The sequence below is a fragment of the Sitophilus oryzae genome, unplaced genomic scaffold, assembly GCF_002938485.1.
Source record: "Sitophilus oryzae breed Bouriz unplaced genomic scaffold, Soryzae_2.0 scaffold_488_pilon_pilon, whole genome shotgun sequence".
Taxonomy (NCBI): Eukaryota; Metazoa; Arthropoda; class Insecta; order Coleoptera; family Curculionidae; genus Sitophilus; species Sitophilus oryzae.
Window position 1 is genome coordinate 389,740 of NW_022147071.1, and position 23,283 is coordinate 413,022.

Sequence of the window (23,283 nt, forward strand, 5' to 3'; positions counted from 1 at the left end):
CCTATATATTTTACGAGAATCAGATGCACAATTTAATTGTCTATCAAATTATATTATACCATTTTTATTTATCTCTTTAAGTTTCCGTAGAAAATGCATTTTCTTGTAATTGGAACTTATTTATCATATACCCATGGACTGTTGGATATTTTAGATTATTTTTAAAGATGTACCAAATTTTTAAAGAGTACAGATACTAATATTATCGATATAATTCGTTTATTTCATTAAAAAATAAAAAAAAAAACTGTTTAAATATTTGTTAAAGAGGATCAATTAATATGATTCCAGTATTCAAACTACATTAACTGGACTGTTTGCGTTGATTAATAATTTGCTCCAAATACTGCTGAAAACTGAATTTTGTATGGGCATTAGACAGTGTGATAAAAAGTAAACACCTTAAAAATGATATTTCATTTTTTAATAAATGCCTTATTTATAACAACAGAGACTTTAATTTGGATAACTTATTATTATATTGATTTCTGACTCAAATCCACATTTATTTATAATAATTTATTAACGAACACAATTAAGTATGTAATTAATTAGTATATGGGCGGAAATAATGGTGTTATATTTAATTAATGGTATACTCTTTTATAAAGATTTAAATAGTTTTCTTTTTGCATACAAATGGGCTAGTAATATTATCGTTTTGCTAAAAACGATAAAATTCTACGCCAAACTTTCTAAAATATAAAATAATTTTTCTTCGTTTTTTAAATGGAACACACTGTATATTATTTTTTCAATAGATGGAGAATTAAAAAATGAACATTTCTTTGTATTTAGAGTGTTTCAAAATTTTTAGCGGTTTAGCAGATATTCGCTGTTTTATATTTCATATGGCATTTTCCATAGTAAATTTTTATCAAAGCCCCAGCCAAATATTTTTCTCTCGTATCTTACCGTTGAGAGAGAGAGCCATATGAAATAATACTGCGTGGTATCTGCAAAACCATTAAAAATGTTGAAATACTTTAAATACAAAAAATTTACATTTCTTAATTCTCCATCTAATAAAAAAACTTAATGTAAACTTCTTTCGGAGGGATATGTTCCTAGAAACTTTTTGTTTTTTTTTATCTGTAGAACCACCCGCCGAAGTTTTGACATTCTGTATTCCTGCACAAGTAACAAAATCACCGTTCTAAGAGGAATCTCAGAAGTAACAAAGAAAATAATAAAAAAAACTTGTTCCTGCCCGAATTAATATTCGACGTACGTACGCCGTAATGCGCCGTCCGATTTAGCCAGGACATGCCTCCCCGCTGCGGGCAGATGTCGCAGCGGCACCCCGCAGCGACAACACCGCATTACGTCTTTAATGTGACAAAAAGGACATGTGTTTTCACGTGATTCGGGCCTTAGTACGGCGGCGCTGCTATCTACGACAAATCTGTTGGTAATTGAAGTGGCTAAAGCCTTTTATAATGGTTCAGTTGTAGGAAGAACAAAGCTTTGCTTGAGCATTGGGTGTTGAGTGATTTATGCAATCTATGTTACTAATCAACACGCTTATGAGGTAGTGTTTATTGTTTCTGTAATGTTGATATTGTGGAAGATGTGATTTCCTGCCGGTCAGTGTAGTTCATCGTTCACCGTTACTTCATCATAATTTGTCAAATATGAGTTTTAGGGTGTGTCTGAGATCACTTCATATTGCATATTCGTTCCTATATTACTGATTGAGTGTTTTTTTTGGAATTTATTCATTTCTTCTTGAACTCTTCATCAGTTACGAACCCTTTGGTTCCAATCTTTTAGATTGTTGAAATTTCTATTTCTAAAGCATCAGCAACTCACTATATTGTTTAAAATCGCTATGAATTTGTATTTTACGTAGGAATATTACACCTTTGGCATTGTACTTACTTTATACAGAGTTGTTCACCACATACGACACGGAGTATTGTAGCTAAACGATGAGATTTTTACAAATTGTAAGTTTGGGGTTCGTTGAAGGACTATTAGAGCTACAATTTAAAAATATTTTTACAAGATACAGAGTGTCCCAAATAAATCAAAATCTCATCAATTTTTTTAAAATGGAACACCCTGTATTATTATTACAATTTTAGTTTCTACGATTAAAAAATAAATTAATTTGATTAAGTTAAGTTATTACACTTAACAATTTACCGTTTTTGAAATATTTTGAATTTTGTGAATTGCAGTGGTGTTTTTAAAGTTCATTTCCTCAAAGGGTATCACTGTTTTAATACTAAATATTTAATGAAGTTTATTTATTGATCAGTTATTGTGTGAAATTGCAGTAAAAATTTTAAAGCTTCATTTCAAGGGTATCAATGTTTTTATCATTAAACATTTAATGAAGTTTATTTATTGATCAGTTATTGTTGCAATAATAAAAATAATACTACCTATATACAGAGTGTCTAAAAATTTATTTTAAATAATTATTAGCCTAAACAACAATAACTTCTTTAATTTAAATGGAATGACCTGTATATTTTAGGAGAATTAGATGCACAATTAAATTGTCTATCAAATTGTATTATACCATTTTTTTACCTATCCCTTCAAGTTTTCAGAAAATGCATTTTCTTATAATTTAGACCTCATTTATCAATATATCCATGGAATATTGACATTTTGTTTTAAAGCAACAAATGTAATAAAATAAGAATGTTTAGTAATATTATCGTTTTTAGCAAAAACGATAATATTACTAGCCCATTTGTATGCAAAAAGAAAACTATTTAAATCTTTTATAAAAGAGTATACCATTAATTAAATATAACACCGTTATTTCCTGCCCATATACTACTCATTAATTACATAATTAATTGTGTTCGTTAATAGAATGGCTTCGCATTTTGCTATCCAAATGGTCAATAAATTTTCTATGGGGTTAAGATCCGGAGACTGTGAGGGCCAATCCGTGAGTAGACATTATGTTCATTTAACCAATTTTGAACAAACCGAGATTTGTACTTGGGATGTTGTCTTGCTGGAACAACCATCTGAGTGGCATTTCTTCATCAGCATGAGGCATGTATTCTCAATATGTCTTTGTACATAAAACGGTCCATTATCCCATCAATTTTTAACAAGAGGGCCAACACCTGAGCGACTTTATACCATTATACTCCCACCCCCATGTTTTTACTGTGGGCATCTGGTACTTATAAGCTGTACCGCGTACCTTTTGGTCTTCAGTTCTAACGTCTCCCGTCACTACCAATCAAATTAAAGTCTTGTTGTTGTTATAAATAAGCATTTATTAAAAAAATGAAATATCATTTTTAAGGCGTTACTTTTTATCACACTGTCTAATGCACATACAAAATTCAGTTTTTTAGTATTTGGAGCAATTATTATTAATCAACGCAAACAGTCAGTTAATAGTAGTTTGAATACTGAATCATATTAATTGGTCCTCTTTAACAAATATTTAAACAGTTTTTTTTTTTATAATTTAATGAAATAAACGAATTATATCGACAATATTAGTATCTGGTACTCTTTAAAAATTTGGTACATCTTTAAAATAATCTAAAATGTCAATAGTCCATGGGTATATTGATAAATAAGTTCTAAATCATAAGAAAATGCATTTTCTCACGGGAAACTTAAAGAGATAGACAAAAATGGTATAATATAATTTGATAGACAATTAAATTGTGCATCTGATTCTTGTAAAATATAAGGGTGTTCCATTTAAAATTAAACAAGTTATTGCCGTTTGCACACCTTTCTTGGTCTTCCTGACTTAAAGAGATAGGTAAAAAATGGTATATAATATTAATTTGATACGAATTAAATTGTGCATCTGATTCTTGTAAAATATACAGGGTGTTCCATTTAAATTAAACAAAGTTATTGCTGCTTGAAGCGGCTAACAATTATTTAAAAATAAATTTTAGAGGACACTGTATAAGGTAGTATTATTTTATTATTGCAACACAATAACTGATCAGTAAATAAACTTCAGTAAATATTTAGTATTAAAAACTTTGATACTCCTCTTGGAGAAATGAAGCCTTAAAATTTTTACTGCAATTTCACAAAATTGAAAATGTTCGAAAACGGTAAGGTTTAAGTATAATAAACCTTAATCAAATTTACCTTTATTTTAATCGCAGAAACTAAAAAAATGTAATAATATACAGGGTGTTCCATTTAAAAAAATACAACTTTGATATTTTTTACTTATTTGGGACACTCTGTATCTTGTAAAATTATTTTTAAATTGTACCTCTAATAGTCCTTCATCGAACCCAAAACTTACAATTTGTAAAAATCTCATCGTTTAGCTACAATACTCCGTGTCGTATGTGGTGAACAACTCTGTATATATTTGGTAATATTATATTTCAGTTAATAAAATCTTCGAATAATTTACATTAAAACCGTTTCAAATCTACTGCTAATTTTAAAACGTTTAGAGCTAAGTTAGTGCTAATGTAAACAAGTTGCAGGACGTTGTTAGACACTCCAGTTTTACTGCTTATAAAAGCGTTTTTCTTCCTGACCACATTAAATCCATCGGAGATTATCGACCACCACGTTAATAACGTCTTATAAAACAGCAACGACCACCGGTAGTGAAAAGCAGGGGACTATAGAGCAAATTAGACGACAGGGAAGTAGGAATAGTTCATCATTTTCCTTTTTTTTTATTTTTAAATTTTAATGGGCCGTCACATATTAGGTATATTCGATACCAACCAAACTTTTAGTTACGTAATCGAATGTATAAATGAATGACTCACTCATTTATACAGACTGGTCTGGTGCTAGCAAGGCGACTTCAAGAATAAAATGCCTGAAAAAGCTCACTATGCTGGAGCGAAACGTCGCATAAAAAAAAAGTTTTCATCTTTCAATTTATTTAAAAAACCTCATACCCAAGAAAAGGAAAAAAAAATATATGGATATAATCTAAAGGTTTAAGAAAAAAGAAACAATTAAACATGTTTATATTTTGTCCAAGATATATATCGGGTCGTCTCGTCGGATTGATTGACGTATTCAATTGTTTTTGGTCACTTCCTGTTTCACCGGAAATGACTACAACTTTTGATTTTTAAATGACACCCTAGGTATTTTTTTACTTTATTCGACAGAAAATGACAGTCTGAATAGAATGACGTATCATATGTCAACTTTTGACATTTTCGAATATGGTTTATTTGAGATACCAAGTGTGTAGTATCAAATTATTCGTAAAAAAGTGCTTTTTCCAAATATGCTAATGAGCCACACTTGATCCATTTGAAAAAAATTCAGATATGATTAAAAAAACAATTTGGACATCTTTTGACCAGCCAGGACAAGACATCTAAAACATTTGACGATCAAATCTATTTTTCCAAGGCTCCTTGATTAAAAATTAGTGTTTTTAACACATCCATGACACTAGATTGAAATTTATGCGATTTATGAATGAAATGCGATTTATTTTTAAACTAAAATGTCAAAAGTTGACATATGATGTATCAGTCTATTCAAAATGTCATTTTCTATCGAATAAAGCAAAAATATACCGGGGGTGCCATTTAAAAATCAAAAGTTGTAGTCATTTCCGGTGAAACAGGAATGACCGAAAACAATTGATAACGTCAATCAATCCTAATTTATGTCATACACTAACATACCAAATCTCGTTTATTTATCTGAAAAAATAAAAAAGTTATAGGGGTGAGCCACTTTTGAGACGCATCGGGTATATCTTGAGAACGGTTGCTCGTAGCTAAGAGACTTTTTTTACATAGAGAACAGTACCTTAATACAGGTATGGAAGGAAAGTTATTAGCCTTTAAATTAGTTAAACACATGTAGGTGGCGACACTTACAAGTCATAGTCTTAGAATTTTTAGAATTTAGAATGAGTGGGAGGGGGGTTAATCACTTCGACCTTACAGATCCATTGTGTCCCCCTTTCTTGCATCATATCTCATCATACAGTCCCAGGGCTTTGACAAAAGCCAGTATCTGGGACGGTTTTATAGAGGGTAGTTCTCCATCTCCAATATCAGTCGTACCAAAATTCATGGCACGAATGGTTGTCGTCTCGGCGCACTCAGTGATGAGGTGTACTGGTGTTTCACCATCTTCCCCACAGAATCTGCATTCGCCGTTTCTTCTTAGTTTCAATCTACTGAGGTGTTCATTGAGGAGACAGTTAAAAACCTGTTAAAAACCCCGTGACAATCCGAAGATTGTTCTTACTCAGACCCAGGAAGATCTGTGATTTTTCTTGATCATAAGCGCTCAGAAACTTCTTCGAGTGTCTTAGACCATTGCAAGATTTCCATTCCAGGTTGCGGATGGAATCTTCCAAGTTCTTGAGTTCCGCCTGGAGTTGGTTACCACTTGGAAAGCAGAACGGTTCTGGTCCAGTTAGTGGAGTGTTCGCTCCTTTCCTAGCTAGATTATTTGCTTTTTCATTGCCTTCTATCCCTTGGTGAGCAGGCACCCAGTGTAGGAGGACTTTGTTTTCTTTGCCTAATTTATTCAGCTTCTCTATGCATTCTTTGACCAATTTCGAATTGATTGATACTGAGTTGATCGCCTTTACGCTGCTTGACTATCAGATAAGATGGCTATTTCTTGTTTCCGATAGTTCCTATCTAAGATAAGTTGTACGCATCTCTCGATAGCGTAGATTTCTGCCTGTAGGATACTAGGGTAAGTGCCCATTGGTTCGGAGTAATTAGCTCTCGGCCCAAACACTCCGATCCCTGTTCCCGTATTGGTTTGGGAAGCATCAGTATACCAAGTTATGGTATGGTCTTTTAACTGCTGGGCAAGCGTTTCGCTCTTCCAATCCTTCTTATTGCTCAATACTACATTGACATGTTTGTCAAAGTTGTACGTTCTTGGCATATCGTCCACTGGGAGTTGCAGGAGACAAGTCATAGTCTTATTGACATCGAAATCAAAATTCTCATGCCAAAAAAAACATCTAGACTCCAATTTTCATGCCAATATCGAGGTTAGATTAGAAATTATTTGGAAAAAATTGAAATAAAAATTATATTTCTACACCCTGTATCAGTACATACATTTATACGAAACTTTTTACTGATTTTTATCTGCATAATATGCTGCCAAAGTTTCCCGAATGCAATTCAGACCACCCTCTATTTTATACATGTCTATAGTGATATCCTTTGCAATACATACCTTTCAGCGTCATTTTTGCCCGTCTTCCCCTACAAAATTACCCTTTTTATCCGAAACAATTTCAAACCCGCGCGCATCCGAAGTACCTACGTACTATATATCGAGAGCGGACTCGTAAAATTCCCAACAAGAAAATCTTCCTTAATTTAAGTACCTCATATGGCTGCCTACCTCACCGGGAGCGCTACGCAATATAATCTTATCCTTTTTAGACTTTTAGACGCAGAGAGGGAGAGCATATTCTAATATACTGCCCCATTAATTTTAATAGATTATTTACAGCCTCGTTCGTAAACTACTTACTTTTTGGCCTTCGAACTTGTTTTAGACCGTACTAATTAACGGAGATGGTTCGTTTGTACGCCTGGATAGCTGGGACGTACTTAGAATGGGAGAACATCGAAGAATTTTTTGATAGGAGAAGTATTTTAACCGCACAACTAGTTGGAGAAACTGAAATGTTTCTTTTATAGGTACTGGATTATGCATCGGCTGAAAACATACCGCGTGGTGCACAGAGCTGCAACAAGTCAATTGTAAAGAGACTTCAGCCTTAAGTAATTTTTATTATCATAGCCATATTTCTTTAAGTCATTTCATATCATAGTCATAGCGCCTCTTCTATTCAATATATTCATGGCAGCGCTCTCCATTATAGAAAACTGCAGGAGAGAGGTTTGGGCATTAGATACAGATACGACGTCGGTCTGTTCAACATAAAAAGACTCAGGGTACAAAAACACATACAAAATTCATCACAGAACTTCAATACGCTGATGACTGTGCTTTAGTTGCAAATACGTTACAGCAATTTATTTCAAGTCAATAAGTCATTTTTGTAAAGACTTAAATCAATATAACGTTGTTTAAAAGTCGTTTTTATGACTTAAGTCTATATTTATGACATAAATCATGATGATCTGCAAGAGAAGTCAGTAAAATGACTTAAATCAATATAATTACCCTCAAGTCAACCCTTTTATAAAAAGACTTAAATATTTTCAATGACTTAAGTCTTTTCTAAAAGACTTAATTTTTTTTCTATTTCGGAATAATAAATACTACTACATCTATATCTCTGTCTACTACTAACTGCTACTAATCAACAAGTTACTTTTAGTTTTGTGTGGTCTGTGGTCTGTTTTTGTTTAAATGTTTTGTTCATTATTCATGTTGGGGATTTATTTTTAAATTAATGTTAATCGTTATTTTGTGTGTCACGGTCTTGAATTTTTACTCCCAACGCGCCTAAAGAAGTTTCATTTCAAAAAGAAGAACTTCCAAAACTCCCATTAAAATTTCTTTTAAATCAATAGGGAGGCCAATAAAGGACACCCTAATTTACATGAGATTTCCTATAGGTAAAGGAAAATTTAAACAACTTTCGTTGCACGTCATCAATGACACCATGCGTCGTCTTATGGAGTTTGCTGGTGGTCGTATTATGATGTGCAACCAAAGTTATTTTAATTTCTCTATAAGTCCTCAGCAGATGCCTAACTCGGTATAGTTTATGCGTGCTGCTGAAAGTTAATCAAAAACAAATCCTCTATATATTAATAATTTCAAAGCACTTTCCGAGCTCTAACGATACAGAGGAAACACGCCGATATGGCTCTTAGCCAATCCTAATTGACCAAATAATTATATTCTAAGCGTCTAGGAAGCTGCCAGATGCAAGCTGGAATGATTTAGGTAAAGACCTCTCTGTATCTGTATTTTCTTCTTGGATTTATTAAGTAATGGAAGGTAAATCGGCGTTTGAATTTGAAGGAAATCCAGATTAGAACTCATATAAAATTAATTGGGCCAATAGCAGCAGAGGGTAATAATAAAAAAAGGTAATTTAATAAATTACAGGTGGCTAGAGTGTTAAACTGGCTAAACTTTAGGCAAATTTCTGAAATATAATATATATTTTTCCTTCGGCCATACACCCGCTTTACCCGACCCCTGCAACCAAACCCGAACAGTACAGCGTAATAGACGTTAAAAGTTTCTTCGCCAATAAACCATATTTATTCAAATTTACATCGAATTTCCTACATATCTTGATCCCAGTGAGCAAATATATTCAGCAGCAAATCGTTACTGTTTAGAATATCTCAAAACCAAAACTTACTAAACATTGACAGAGAAATTAATTGATTTAAACAAGTTTTTGTTTATCTCGACAAGAGCGAACGTCTGTTCAAGCTAATAGCTCGCTTGGCTCGGGTCATTTTTCAAAATGACAAATAGTCATTAAGTCGAAATGTGACAACTATTAGCTATAATGATATTAATTCTGTTTTTAAATATTTAGATACAATTATTAAAGAAGTATGTTTTACAATAATTATAATCAGGGTGTGTCAATAGATTTTACACTATTGCCATCTCACAATAGCACAACATCGACAGTTTCCAGACGTTCACCAGTCTATCCAATCGCATCGTCTAACGTCGCTTAACTTCGGTGATCTATCGGGAACATATTTCTGTGTATCAGTTCCTTGGAAAGCCAGTCAACAAATTCCATGTCATTATTGTCTCACGCCACGACAGTTATTTCAATCGCCTTTAAAGAAATCAACGGTTTTTAGCTCCATTTTACATGACTTGATGGTAAAAAATATAACGCCACAAACATACATAAACACTCACACAATTCCCATGGAAAAGAGACGAGACAAATCTGAAAGAAAAACAAAAAAAGTTTAATTTCTTGTTACCATGCCATTTATTGCCTATTCCATATAGTGCCTTCGATTTAATCTTAAGTTAGCTACACACTGCTTATCTAATATTCAAAAATCAAGTCTGTAAATGTAGAGAGACATGTGTAATAGATAGACTAGAATTTTTGTAGAATGTGTGAGAGGGGTGTATTCCCCTTTCTTGAGTTATAACTAATATATATGAGACGGTTTTATAGAGGTTATCTCCGATATAAGTCGTACCAAAGTTTATAGCACGAAGTTTCTCGGCGCACTCAGTGATAAGGTGTTTCCCCATTTTTCCCACAGAATTTCTGCATTCGCTGTTGTTTCTAATATCCAATCTGCTGAGGTGTTCATAGAGGAGACAGTGTCCTCTTGAACCATTGGAGGAATCCCATTCCTTGTTACGGATGGGCATCCTCCAGGTTCTTGATTTCCGCTTTAAGTTAGTTTCCACTTGGGAAGCAGAACGGTTCTGGTCCTAGTTAGAGGAGTGTTCGCTCTTTTTTTAACTAGATTGTTTGCTTTTTCATTGCCTTCTGTCAGAATAGGAGGACTTTATTTTCTTTGTCTAATTTGTTCAGCTTCTCTAGGCATTCTTTGACCAACTTCGAATGTTGGTTACTGAGTTGATAACTTTCAATGTTGCTTGACTATCGGATAAGATATAGATTGAGTAACTATAGACATTAATTGGTTTTGAATCAACATTTCTTTAAGAAAAATGTCAACAAATTTTTGAATAAAGTTCCTAATTGTAGTACCCAGTTTCGGTAGAGTATGTGCTACTTTTGTTATTATATAATTATTATTATTTATCTATTTTCATTAGAAATATATTTTTTTAGCAATTTTAATATCTAATATCATTTAATGAAAACGCTCACCACCTATATTTGACTAAAAGGTCTGTCTGAAACATCATAATGAAAACAATGGAAGTTTGATATGTCATTTTTCATTGAAACAAAACATTTTCTGCCACCTTCAAACAATTACACTAAATCACTTCCGCCTGTGTAGTGTGTGGCCAGCTTTACGCCGAACAAAGATTCGTTTTCCATATAAGAAGCGTCATTTTCCCGTGGTTTTTGCCTCTCGCGCACAGTGCCGTACGTGTTCGCCGTCGCAATTATGCTATACATGCAAAATCATTGCAAAATGCCCCAGAGGATAATCGGCCGGGAAAAAAGTTTTATGTCGGGTTCGGATCGATCGGTTTTGTTTTCGATTAATGGTTATTGCCGTGAAACCGTTCGCGTTAAACGTATACGTACGTGTTTTAGTGCGCTGAAAAATAAAGTGCATCGGGAGTACCACGGTAGTACCTACTACTACCGTGGTACTTCAGAGTAATAGAAAACCGTAAACGTGTCATTAATAAGAGCAAGGTTGCAGTAGATTGGATTCTATGATGTGACTATTGGTCTATTCCAATGTATAGATCTATTGCGGTCTTTATGTTATCTCTCTAAATTACATTCCATCAAAAACATAAAATACAAAAAATTCCATGTCTGGCAACGCAGTTCTTGTACGACTAAAATTTGTAAGATTTCATGTAGAACCACGTCAGTTATTTTAGATAGTGTCTATGGAAGCAGCTATCCAAAAACTTTGTAATAAATTATTGTCTCTAATCAATTACCTATCAACACTAATAGTCTCAATCTTGTATACTGTCATATTTTAATTAGAAGAATGTTGCAAAAAAAAAACACTAATTCACAACAATACCTACACTAAAAAAAAATCTACTGATGATGCTAACATGGTTAGCGAAATGCGCGTCCAGTGTTTTGGTGTATTGTGGTGAATTGGGTTTTAATTTTGCTGTTGCAACACCCCTGTACCTAATCTTAAAATATGTTGCTGTGCAATTGTCAAGTCATCTTAATTATTATAGAAACAAATCTAATACTGTATCTAATCTATTTCTTCTTCACCTTGAGCATTATAAAAAGAAGTTATCTGTCTATAGTATTATTATCCGTCTATAGTATTCTCCTGTGGCACTTTATTCTACTTTCTTCTTTTTTTTCTTTTTTAGGAAAAATCAATTGATCTAGTTCATTATGGTAAAGCCTGCTGTTTTGTTGTAAATCTGAAAAAAGAATATTTAGTTCATCAGAGACTTTTTGTTCAAAACAAACTTTTACAAAAACTACCACAAAATGCAATAAGGTGGTATAAACATGGTATTTAAGAAAATGATATAAAAGTTTGACGACGTCAACCAATTTCTAAAAAAAACAATGCCTTCGATTCTATCTCTGCCCAGAGAGAGAGTCTTCAAAGTCTTAAAACTGAATTAGATAATGAAATATGTAACCGAAAATAGCAATGAAGAAATAACATAATAAATAAAATTATTAAAATGGAGATATAATATGTTACATAGCTAATAAATAAGTTATCGAAAAAAAATAAATTAAATTTTCTAGTTTTCTTTAAGAGTTGTATCGGCTGAATTAATCACCACTCAATTATGATTAATAATATGTAATAAATTAACATTCGTTAACTAAAATAATCGACGAAAATTAACATGAAATTTTCTTCTTGTTACAGCTTGTCCAGTCTCAGATGAGACAAGAGTGCAAGTGTCACGGCATGTCCGGTTCCTGCACCACCAGAACTTGTTGGATGAAACTGCCCAATTTCAGAGTGATCGGTGACCTTCTCAAGGACAGATATGACGCAGCGACGCGAGTCATAGCTGCCAACTCTGGAACGTTGAAGAGCAACAAGGCTCACAGCAATCGGTAAGTCTCGATTTTTAAAAAATTATTTTTTAAAGATTATAAAACATATCTGAAAAAAGGCAAAAAATATCGGTAGAATCACTCACTGAAGTTTAGTATACCTACTATTTTTTGGACACCCTGTATTGTGCTTGTTAAAGAAGTGAGTATACTCTAAAAAACATTTTTTTCTGATTGCAGATTGCCAAAAAATCCAACTGCTTTGATGACGAACAGTATCCACACTAAGAGAGAAAACAAAAGAAAACACAAGTACGGATTCCAACTGAAACCGTTCAATCCAGAACATAAACCTCCTGGAGTCAAAGATCTGGTTTACTATGAAATGTTGCCAGGTTTCTGCGAGAAGAACCCCAAATATGGAATTCAAGGTATGTATAAAATAATAATCCTAAAATAAAATAGCGTCTTAAATATTACCAACTATTTTATTCATTTTGATCACTCCGTATAAAAGATACCAATTAAACTTGAATACTTCTTACTAATCTTACTAATCCTGAATGATAGTCTAATGTTTTTTTTTTAATTTTTTTTTCTAGGAACACACGGCAGGCAATGCAACGAGACATCTGAAGGTGTCGACAACTGTGACGTCATGTGCTGTGGTCGAGGCTTCCACAGCGAGGAGGTGGTGGTCGTGGAACGATGCAACTGCATCTTCCACTGGTGCTGCGAGGTAAAATGCGACATTTGCAGAACAAAGAAAAAAGTCCAGTATTGCTTTTAAGCCATTTTTTCCTAAAACTAGTATTTTAAATCAAATATCTCTCTTGGTATTTAAGAGAAGTATGACTGAGCTTCGTAGAATTGTAAATATATAAAAAGAAATATTGAGAATACTTCTCTTAAGTTCCTAAACAATGTTTTGACCAGTATTAAACTAGAAATAGGTTGTAGTTAATTTAGAAAGACTGAACAATCAAGAAAACGAAAATTCTCACATATCCCAAGTGCGTGTATATAGTTATTATTATTTTATTTATTTATTTTTGAAACTTTCCGATGTGACTGTTAAATGCGAATGTCACATCTCTAAAAATGTTTTTTATTAATACAGGGTGTTTCAAAAGTGTACCAAAAATCTGTCGTTGTATTGGGTCATTTTAGACTATTTTCTGTATAGACTATAAATGAAAAATTTCACATTAGTACTTTTTAACCAATCAAAATGGTTTATTTTGACAGGTTCATCATGTCAATGCATGCATTTTATAGGAACAATCAACTGAAAAAAAAAACGGCGTCAAAGACGGCTGGGAAATGGCAATCGATGATCATTTTGGCTAAGTCAAGCCTAGAAAAAATATTTTTTGGGAAATTGATTTTTGTGTCCAGAAACGTTCTATTCTGTTTTAATGTTTCTATAATTAGTGTTAATTTCTGAAAAATTTTATATCAATTTTTATTAACAGACGTCTAGAGACTGACCTCGTCAAAATTATCACCGAATGTCATTCCCAGCCATCTTTGACACCGTTTTTTTTCGATCATTACTATAGTAAAAATACCGTATGATCGAAACAAACGGCGTCCATTTGGCTGGGAAATGACGATCGATGACACTTCCCATATAAATTTACATATAAAATGACAGCGATCTTCATTTCATAGCCATCGCTGACGCCGTTTTTTTTTTCGATCATACGGTACTTGGCTCTCATACTTATTAAACATTCTTATACTGTTATAGTTGTATTTTTGAAACGTCCTGTATACAGAGTGACTCAGTGTTATGGAATACATCCATAACACGATCATTGTCAATTTGAGTATTTGAGGTTTTTACTTATATCGTCGTTATATATACAAAATACAGGGTGATTCAAGTCTATTAATATATTTTGTACGGAGCATTGAAGGTGAAAATCTTATTACAAATTAGATTTCAGCAAATTGGGCCACTCTGTTTTAAGTACTCTGTATAAATTATAAAAATACACAAAACAATTTTTGTGATATATTTACCGTTCTGATAATTATAATTGAACAAAAGAACATAATTACATGTGGGGTCTCAATACGAACCCAGTGATAAATTCTAGATTTTATCTGTATTAACTTATTTCTTATTTATTTATTTTTTTTTTAATTATTTGTATATATTCTTTTAAATCAGCCTAGCATCTCACTTAGTTTTGTATAGTTTCTTATTTATTTATACAACGAATTAATTTGTTTTAGTAAAATTTAGAATCGGACCTATGGAAAATGATTAAAAATAATTTTGAACTTTGAATAAGTTTAAAATTTGTAAATATTTTTTTCTAATAAAAATGAGTCTTATGTATGTAGATAGTTATATTATTTTTATGATTCTTTATTTATGCCCTAGTTTTAAATGTGTATATTATGTTTTATTTGCATTGTACAATAAATATTTAATAAATATTTAAATATTAATTTTGGTTTATTTTTATCTATACCTTTTATTTCTTATACCTATTAATTCTAGAAGTAATTGATACACCGGGTGCGTCTCAAAAGTGGCTCAACCCTATAATTTTTTTTGTCAGATAAAAAAACGAGATTTGGTATGCTAGTATATGACATAAATTAGGATTGATTGACGTATTCAATTGTTTTTGGTCCCTTCCTGTTTCACATAAATAAATATAATAAAAAAATCGTATTTTAAATTTCAATCTAGAGTGCCATGGATATGTTTATTGTGTTTATTTTGTGCCAGTGCCATGTACTAAAAACACTAATTTTTAATGAAGGAGCCTTGAAAAAATAGATTTGATCCTCTAATGTTTTTAGTGTCTTGTCCTGGTCGGTTAAAAGATGCTCAAATCGTATTTTTAACCATATCTCAAGTTTTTCAAATGGAACGAAAAAAAAATGGAAAAAGCATTTTTTACGAATAATTTGATACCACACACTTGGTATTTGAGTCAAATTTTCGTTATGAACCGCATGTTATAATTTCAAATAAACCATATGCGAAAATGTCAAAATTCTATTCGGTGTGTTATTTTCTATCGAATAAAGTAAAAAAATACCGAAAGTGTCATTCAAAAGTTGTAGTAATTTCCGGTAAAACAGGAAGTGACCGAAAACAATTGACTACGTCAATCAATCCTAATTTATGTCATATATTATCATACAAAATCTCGTTTTTAACTGAAAAAATAAAAAAGTTATATGGGTGAGTCACTTTCGAGACGCACCCGGTATATAGGGTCTCTCTTAAATAAGGGCAAGTATTTAGATTGGTAGTATATTTTGATTCTGAGAGACTTTCTGAGACATGCCTATGAGGTTTTATGCAAAAAAAAACATTCAAAATTTTACGTTTTTTTCCCAGATCTTCCGGAAAATTAAAAAAAACTTTTTAGAGCCGCAGCTTCATTTTCCTGAAGTATACAAGGTTAATAAACAAAGTTCAAAAATATACATTTGTTGCTGATATATCATACAATAAAAAAAACGGCGTCAGAGACGGCTGGAGGATGACAATCGATGATAATTTTGGGGAGGTTAAGCCCTAGACGTCATTCCTTAGGCAGTACTGTTCTTTATTTTAAGAAGATTGTAATTTAAATTGTTAATTTTAAGTGTCTGGAAACCTTCTATCCTTTTTTAATTTTTCTTTATTTAGTGTAATGTTTGACAAAAAATTGTGTGTCAATTTTTGGTAAATGACTTCTTTAGGTTGACCTCGCCAAAATTATTATCGGTTATCATCCCCCACCTTCTTGACGCTCTTTTTTTCGATCATACGGTATATTTGAACTATTCCACTCATATATGGGCCTAGCCCAAAGCCCAATATGTATCTATGATTCCAGACTAGTTTAAATTCCAAGAAAAGATAAATTAAGAATAATCCCACCCTATAACGCCAACAAACGCATGTCACGTTATTTAATTTTCGATAAAATCGTAATTTCTTCAAAACTCATGTCAACTTAACAGAACAAACAAGAAAGAACATAATATTTAAATAAGAAGAAACGAGCTAGAGATATTCTGTTTTCATTAAAACAAACACACGCAGAACATTCCTAGATATAAATCCATAAACCTGCGTATGTATATTCAACATTCTTGTCCCTGAATACATATTGTAAATCAAAAAAAAAAAAAAGGAATCGACGATAGCTCGAATAATTTTGAAATGCCGTCTGGGCTCGGTCTAGATGATTGTGAGAACGGCTTGGTGATTCCCGGAAAATGAGAACAAATAGCTTATCAGCTATGCGTGAGATTGTAGCACCTTGTGAACACACAGTACCTAGTTAATAAGTTGATTTGGATAAAACTAACATTTTGTAAATAATTGGAATATGTTATTTATACAGGGTGTTCCCTAATAGCATGTTAATATTTAAGGGGGTGATTCTTCAGTTATCTTTAGCTTATTCAGTGCCGTCCATACGGGTTTTACTCGTGAGATGGAAGATTTCCAAAGACAACTGCAGAGAATGCGGAGAGGAAGAAGAAACCATAGAGCACCTGCTGTGCCACTGTCCGCCAATGGAAAACAGACGTTTTAAAACTTTAGGGCATTATTTTTTGGAGGGACTAGAGGAAGCAGCAGAAGCCAACTTCAATCAACGACATCGGCAACTTTGCAAAGAGCTGGAAGTACTTTAACACAAAGAAAGAATGAGAGGAAGTTTGGTATAGTCTGTCCAACGACAAGATCCTTGACAGTGATAGATGTGTCTGTCATTTTAATTTCAAACTAGTTTATTTTATTTTACAAAGAAATAAGACCGTACAATTGGAACGCATAGCAGGAAATTTGAATGACAAGTGGTTACTTCAAAATTTTGTGAAAAAAACTCAATAAAACTGAAAAATCTAAGTCGAGTTATTTTATTTGAAGAACAAAAAACCACATACCAAAAAAATTAATTAAATTTCATCTTAATTTTTTAAACCAGTATCTTTTGACATTATTTTTCTGCAGTACTAAGGTCCATTATTTACCTATCGTGTGATGTAGTTATTATATAGCTACTTCAGCTTTTAGTATATGTTTAGTACGATCCGTTTACGATATACGAGATGCACCTATGTATGACGAGATGGTATACAAACTTTTATTGATGGTAACTTTATTGGTGTATAAGACTTTCTGCCTGGGCACCGAGTATTAACTACAAACTGTGCTCTGAGTCTACAGTAAATTTTCCCTCGATTTTTCCTGCACTTGACTTCAAAAGACACAAAACACACGTAATAACACGAATCAAAAAAATGCATCATCTTCCAAAACGCAGGGTATTTGACATAAGTTGACACAAAATTATAACCTATAATTTGGCAAGACTTTTATAAGCCTTAAAAATCTAAAAGCGACTTAATACGCACCGTTTTCGGCGACCGTTTGTCGTTCATCGTTCCGTCAAACCAATAAAATTGAAATATGATCTGTCATTTTTGAAATGAACCAATAAAACAGGTTAAAAACAACAAGAGACGACGTATGACGGATTTATATTTAAACCCATCCATAGTTAACTTCAAAAATATTAGAAACTTTTTTTTTAGTAAAATAAATAGATTGGTATGGACGTCATCCGCTTTTCTTCTGTCATCGTCGGTCGAAATCTTACCTGAGAAAAAAAACAGAGTATACAGAGTGAGGGATTAAACACTTCCCAAACCTCAGGAACTTAAGCTAACCTAACCTTCGCCGACAAAGAAAAAATATTAAATAAAATCTGTTAAAGATAAAACTCGTCTTTGCTTCTTACAAATTCGTCAATTTTTCGAGCCGAGCGCAGTAAAAACGTTGAAAAATTAGTAAAACAAATCGGTTAATGAGTTTTTGCCGCTGGACCAATTTCGTCAGTACCCGCGGTCGTTTCGGCCGTACCGGTCAACCCACCTCCGGCTGATTGACAGGAACAGTTTTATATGTATGACATGTACCGGGCGCGCATCTCCTTTTTAGAGCGACTGCTCGTCGTCAGCCACGTCTTACATAAATTCCGCTAAAACACGGGCGAAATATTTATGGATGGAAATGTGCGCGATCCGGATTTACATTTTATGCAGCAGGGGAAAGAGGGAAATTATGGAACTGGCCACTTAAATAAATATCTTTTCCTAAACTGCCTAGATCGTATACGTAAAGGAAATCATCATCATTATTATCTTTAGCTTATTCAACCATTTCCAATTATGGTGTAGCCTCCTTCGCATATTTAGATACTCTCTTTGTAGCTAGGCCCATTGTTGTACTCAGTAAACTCAGTAACCATCAATTCGAAGTTAGTTAAAGAATGTCTAGAGAAACTAAACCTTGTGTCCCTCTTTTTTGAGTTCTAATTCATCGTACCATTTTCCCACCAGAATCTGCATTTGCTTCATATTTCTTAGCTTCAATTTACTATAAGGTATTCATGCATCGAGGAGACAGTGTCCTGTTTAAAAGCCCGTGACAATCCGAAGATTGTTCTGATTTAAATGAAGGAAAATGTTTGATTTTTCTCGGTCGTAAGTTCTGAGTAAATTTTTCGAGTGTCTTCGACTTCGACCGTTGGAGGATTCCCATTCCCATTAAAATTGGTTTCGACTTGGGAAATAGAAAGGTTCTGGTCCAGTTAGTAGAGTGTTCGCTCCTTTTCTAGCTATATCGTTTGCTTTTTCATTGCCTCCTATCCCTTGGTCGGTTGGCACCGAGGCATTTGGCGGTGACAGTAGCAGTGATATTCAGGATTGCCCCTATTGGCAAAAACGTTAGTAAATAAACTGAACAAATACAATAAATAATAAACTGAATAAACGCCATAAACTCGATTGAAATAATTTTTAACACTTTAACTGCCACGTGAATTATTTAGGAAATGTCAATGAGGCCACGCCAGACACTAGTAACTGATATTCATTTGGTAGAGAATCGGTAGAGGCCTTTTAATAAATATCTTCATTTAATTAGAAGAAACATTTAAACTAAACGAGCTAATTTTAAGTTTGTGCAGTTATTATATTTCTATTTTTTTCGTTTCTTTCGAAAAACTCGTAAAAATGACTAGAAAGTGTTTAGTGTGTGAAAATTCTAATATAAAGGTCCCCGAATTATCCTTTCATAGGCAAGTAAAGTATTCAGTTGTTCTTTTATTTATATTAAGCCATCATTAAGCAAAGTATGCATGTACTTTCTGGTTAGATTTCCTAAGAATATTGGATATTCGTACGGAGTGGCAAATGTATGTAAATGTTCAAATTTGGCGCGCGGACGATAGGTCCTCGACAAGGATAGATAGAGTAGAAGAACCGCGTGTGCAACAAAAAAAGAAGATAAATGGAAGTCGTTAATATGTTTGCAACAGTTTCCATAGTTATTTACTTATCCACGTAAGTATATATGACCTAGAGTAGCAGGACAGCTTCAGCTTTTCTAGGCCTGAAAAAAAAGACCGGTCAGTGACACAAAATAAATAGAGATAATGAAAGTCCAAAATTCTTTTAGTTTCAAGATTACGTGGCGTCCTGCTTTGCTCCTCCCTTCCCCCACATCTTTGACAAAACGTCCGGAATAATGAGGTATTGAAATGTTGTCGTTCAGTGTTAGTCATCAATTTCGATGTCAATTACTGGTTCTCCGGCGATTCGCGGAATCTGGACCGTGCGCGCTTTTTTTGCGCGCCACCAGCATTCGACGGAATGCCATTTTAATATTCATCCCGGCCAAGGAAAAAGAAGAGCGTTTTTCTGGTAGGTATTCCTGCCCGTCAATCATCGGGAAAAAGTCGCAGAAGATTACTTGTAATAGGATAATCGGACGGTTTTTAGATATTAATTCGGAATGGCAATTGCCGCTGCTGCCGCAACTATGTGTAATTCTGTAATTTGATATTAAAATAACATGGTAAATAGTTCAGTAAATTTAAAATAAATTGGATATAATACATGATCAAGTGATAGGTATCAAATTACTTATAAATCATCAGCATGGTTTTAGTAAAAAAAAGTTGAAATATTTAAATTCTATCTAAGTTTTAATCTAAAATAATATAATTTAGTTAGGCTTGTGTTTACCTAATACACATAGCCCGTCGATAAGTTATAAAATGCTTATGCTTAACATATAATATACATATATAAGAATAGCACTGTAATCCGCCCTACCAAAGTTTATTGCACCAATGTCGTCTCGGCGCACTCAGTGACGAGGTGTTCTGGTGTTTCTCCATTTTCCTCGTAGAATCTGCATTCTTAAGTTTTAAAAATTTCTTCGAGTGTCTTAGATCGTAGGAGGATTCCCATTCCAGGTTACGGATGGAGTCTTCCAGATTCTTCAGTTCCGCCTTAAGTTGGTTTCCGCTTGGAAATCAGAACGGTTCTGGTCCAGTTAGTGTTCGCTCCTTTTCTAGCTATAGATCGTTTGTTTTCTATTGTTAGGAGTATACAAAGTTGTTTTTGTTTTGCCGTATATATATCTACGTAGTTGTTATCAAGTTATTATTGTTATTAATAAAATTCCAATTTATAATGACAGTTAAACGCCACGAATGCCAATAAAACGACATTTTCAACATTGTTATTTTTTACATGTTAATTTGATTTTATCTTATAGGTAATTTTAATTATACTTTTAAATGTAAATTATACCTATTGAACAAAACTTTTAATTATTCTATGGGAACCGTTCCGAATTCTTTCAACATTTTTCTTGAACGTGATTGCCAATTTGTGTCAGCTGCAAATATCAAACTAATTTTTGTCAAATTTATACCTTGTTTTTAGGATGGTTCGAATAGTTGTGCTGTTATTCACGAGGGTCTCGTGTGAGAACTACTCTAGTTTACGACTGAGATGCTATTCTTCCCAGAGAAGTTAAAAATGGACAAACAAAAAATATAGCACATCGTTTTTTTTTCAATCATTCTTCAGTATGAGAAATTCGACTGTCGTGAGGACTTCTGTTCTTCGAAAAAATGTTCATCTTGTAAAAAGTTGATTTTTTTGAGTTGTGTTTAAAGAAGTCTTATATATATCACACCTAGGAAACAATTGAAGAGACAAGTAAGTACTTATCCTATAACACAAAAGAAAAATCTAGGTATGCCTATTGTGAATTCAGAAATAAGGGTCCAAAACCTCTCGGCCAACATTCTGGTGCTGGAAATTCTGCAGAACTCGTACCCGAGAGGTACCCGCTCCGCGCCCGGTACCTTCGAAGGCCGTAAACAACGTTTTTGCGGCCGCATTCTCTCTCCGCTGGTGCTGTCGCCACTTTTCAAAGTGATTGACAGACGAAAATACGTCCCGTTGTCGCCGATGCTATGCTCCTGCCGAAATTGTCATTCGTTTCTACAGAGCGGTCACGGTTTCGATTTAATTGTTGGTCTCAGAATCAATCTAGAGTCATTCGAATACCTCGGATGCAAAATTACAAGTTCAGGATTCCTGGAAGAAGAAGTAAGGAAACAAGCCAATAAAGCTGCCGCAATATCAGGACATCTTAAATATCCCATATGGAAAAACAAACATTTGAGTACAGAATGTAAGTCAAGAATATACAAAACCTGCATACGACCAGTGATGACATATGGTGCGGAGACCGAACTACTGAAATGAAGACCTTAAGAATGATAACTGGATACACATTGAGGGACAGACAGAGAAATGTAGATATAAGAGAAAAGTGCCAAATAAACGACGTCAGATGGATAAGGCAGAGAAGAAGAGAATGGAACCAGCATGTCAATAGAATGGGCCCCGACAGAATGGCCATAATAATTCGCAACAACGTACCCCATGGCAGAAGACCTACTGGACGACCACCTAAACGTTGGCAAGACAGTTGGCAGTCAACCTCGCAAGAGTTGCTTAGACGACGAGGAAGTAGTAGTAGTATATTAGTTTAATGGCCACAGCTACCGGAACTAAACAGGCGATACGTCTTCTCGAACGAAGAAGAAGAAGAAGAAGAAGAAGAAGAAGAAGAAGAAGAAGAAGAAGAAGAAGAAGAAGAAGAAGAAGAAGAAGAAGAAGAAGAAGAAGAAGAAGAAGAAGAAGAAGAAGAAGAAGAAGAAGAAGAAGAAGAAGAAGAAGAAGAAGAAGAAGAAGAAGAAGAAGAAGAAGAAGAAGAAGAAGAAGAAGAAGAAGAAGAAGAAGAAGAAGAAGAAGAAGAAGAAGAAGAAGAAGAAGAAGAAGAAGAAGAAGAAGAATCAATCCAGGTACATCTCCATTCTCTTAGTGTGTATTCCGTTGCTTACTTTGGTTATGGTTTTATGTTCCGTTTCTATCGGTTTTTTTTTATGTTCCGTTTCTATCGGAAAACGGTTCTTGAAAAATTCGGTTATAACTGTCACCAAACTAACCAGCGCGAGAAGGCTGTTTTTTCTGGTTTTGTTTGTCAATCAATGTCATTTTTGTGACACAAATCAAGTAAATATTGGAAATTCGAGTGAAATTCTCATTTAATTTCTAAAATTTGTAATAATATTTTGTAGTTACGTCCAAAAGCAATGGAGGTAGGCAGTAAAGGTAAATAAATTTCATTAACTAAATAGAATGACTTTTTTAGGACCATTTAAACTTATCATGCAGCCATTGTTTCTTAAAGTCAGGATAAATGTTCCTTCCTTTCCTAAAGAAAACATGAAAAACAAGACAACAAGTAATCGTGAATGTTTTGTAAGCTATAAAAATATAAATATTGAGTAGATTTGTTTATTTATTATTTA

The 23,283-nt window shown here is 33.4% G+C and overlaps 1 protein-coding gene across 1 annotated transcript in view; it reads left to right on the forward strand.

Moving 5' to 3' along the window:
* The window catches only part of LOC115886375 (protein Wnt-1), a 52,151-nt gene extending 37,958 nt beyond the window's left edge, over positions 1–14,193 (forward strand). Inside the window, exons 4-6 of the mRNA XM_030905482.1 lie at positions 12,435–12,628; positions 12,809–12,999; positions 13,171–14,193. Coding sequence (XP_030761342.1) covers positions 12,435–12,628; positions 12,809–12,999; positions 13,171–13,358 — 573 coding nt within the window. The 3' untranslated portion in view covers positions 13,359–14,193. The remainder of the gene's footprint in view (positions 1–12,434; positions 12,629–12,808; positions 13,000–13,170) is intronic.
* The last annotated feature ends 9,090 nt before the right edge of the window (positions 14,194–23,283 follow it).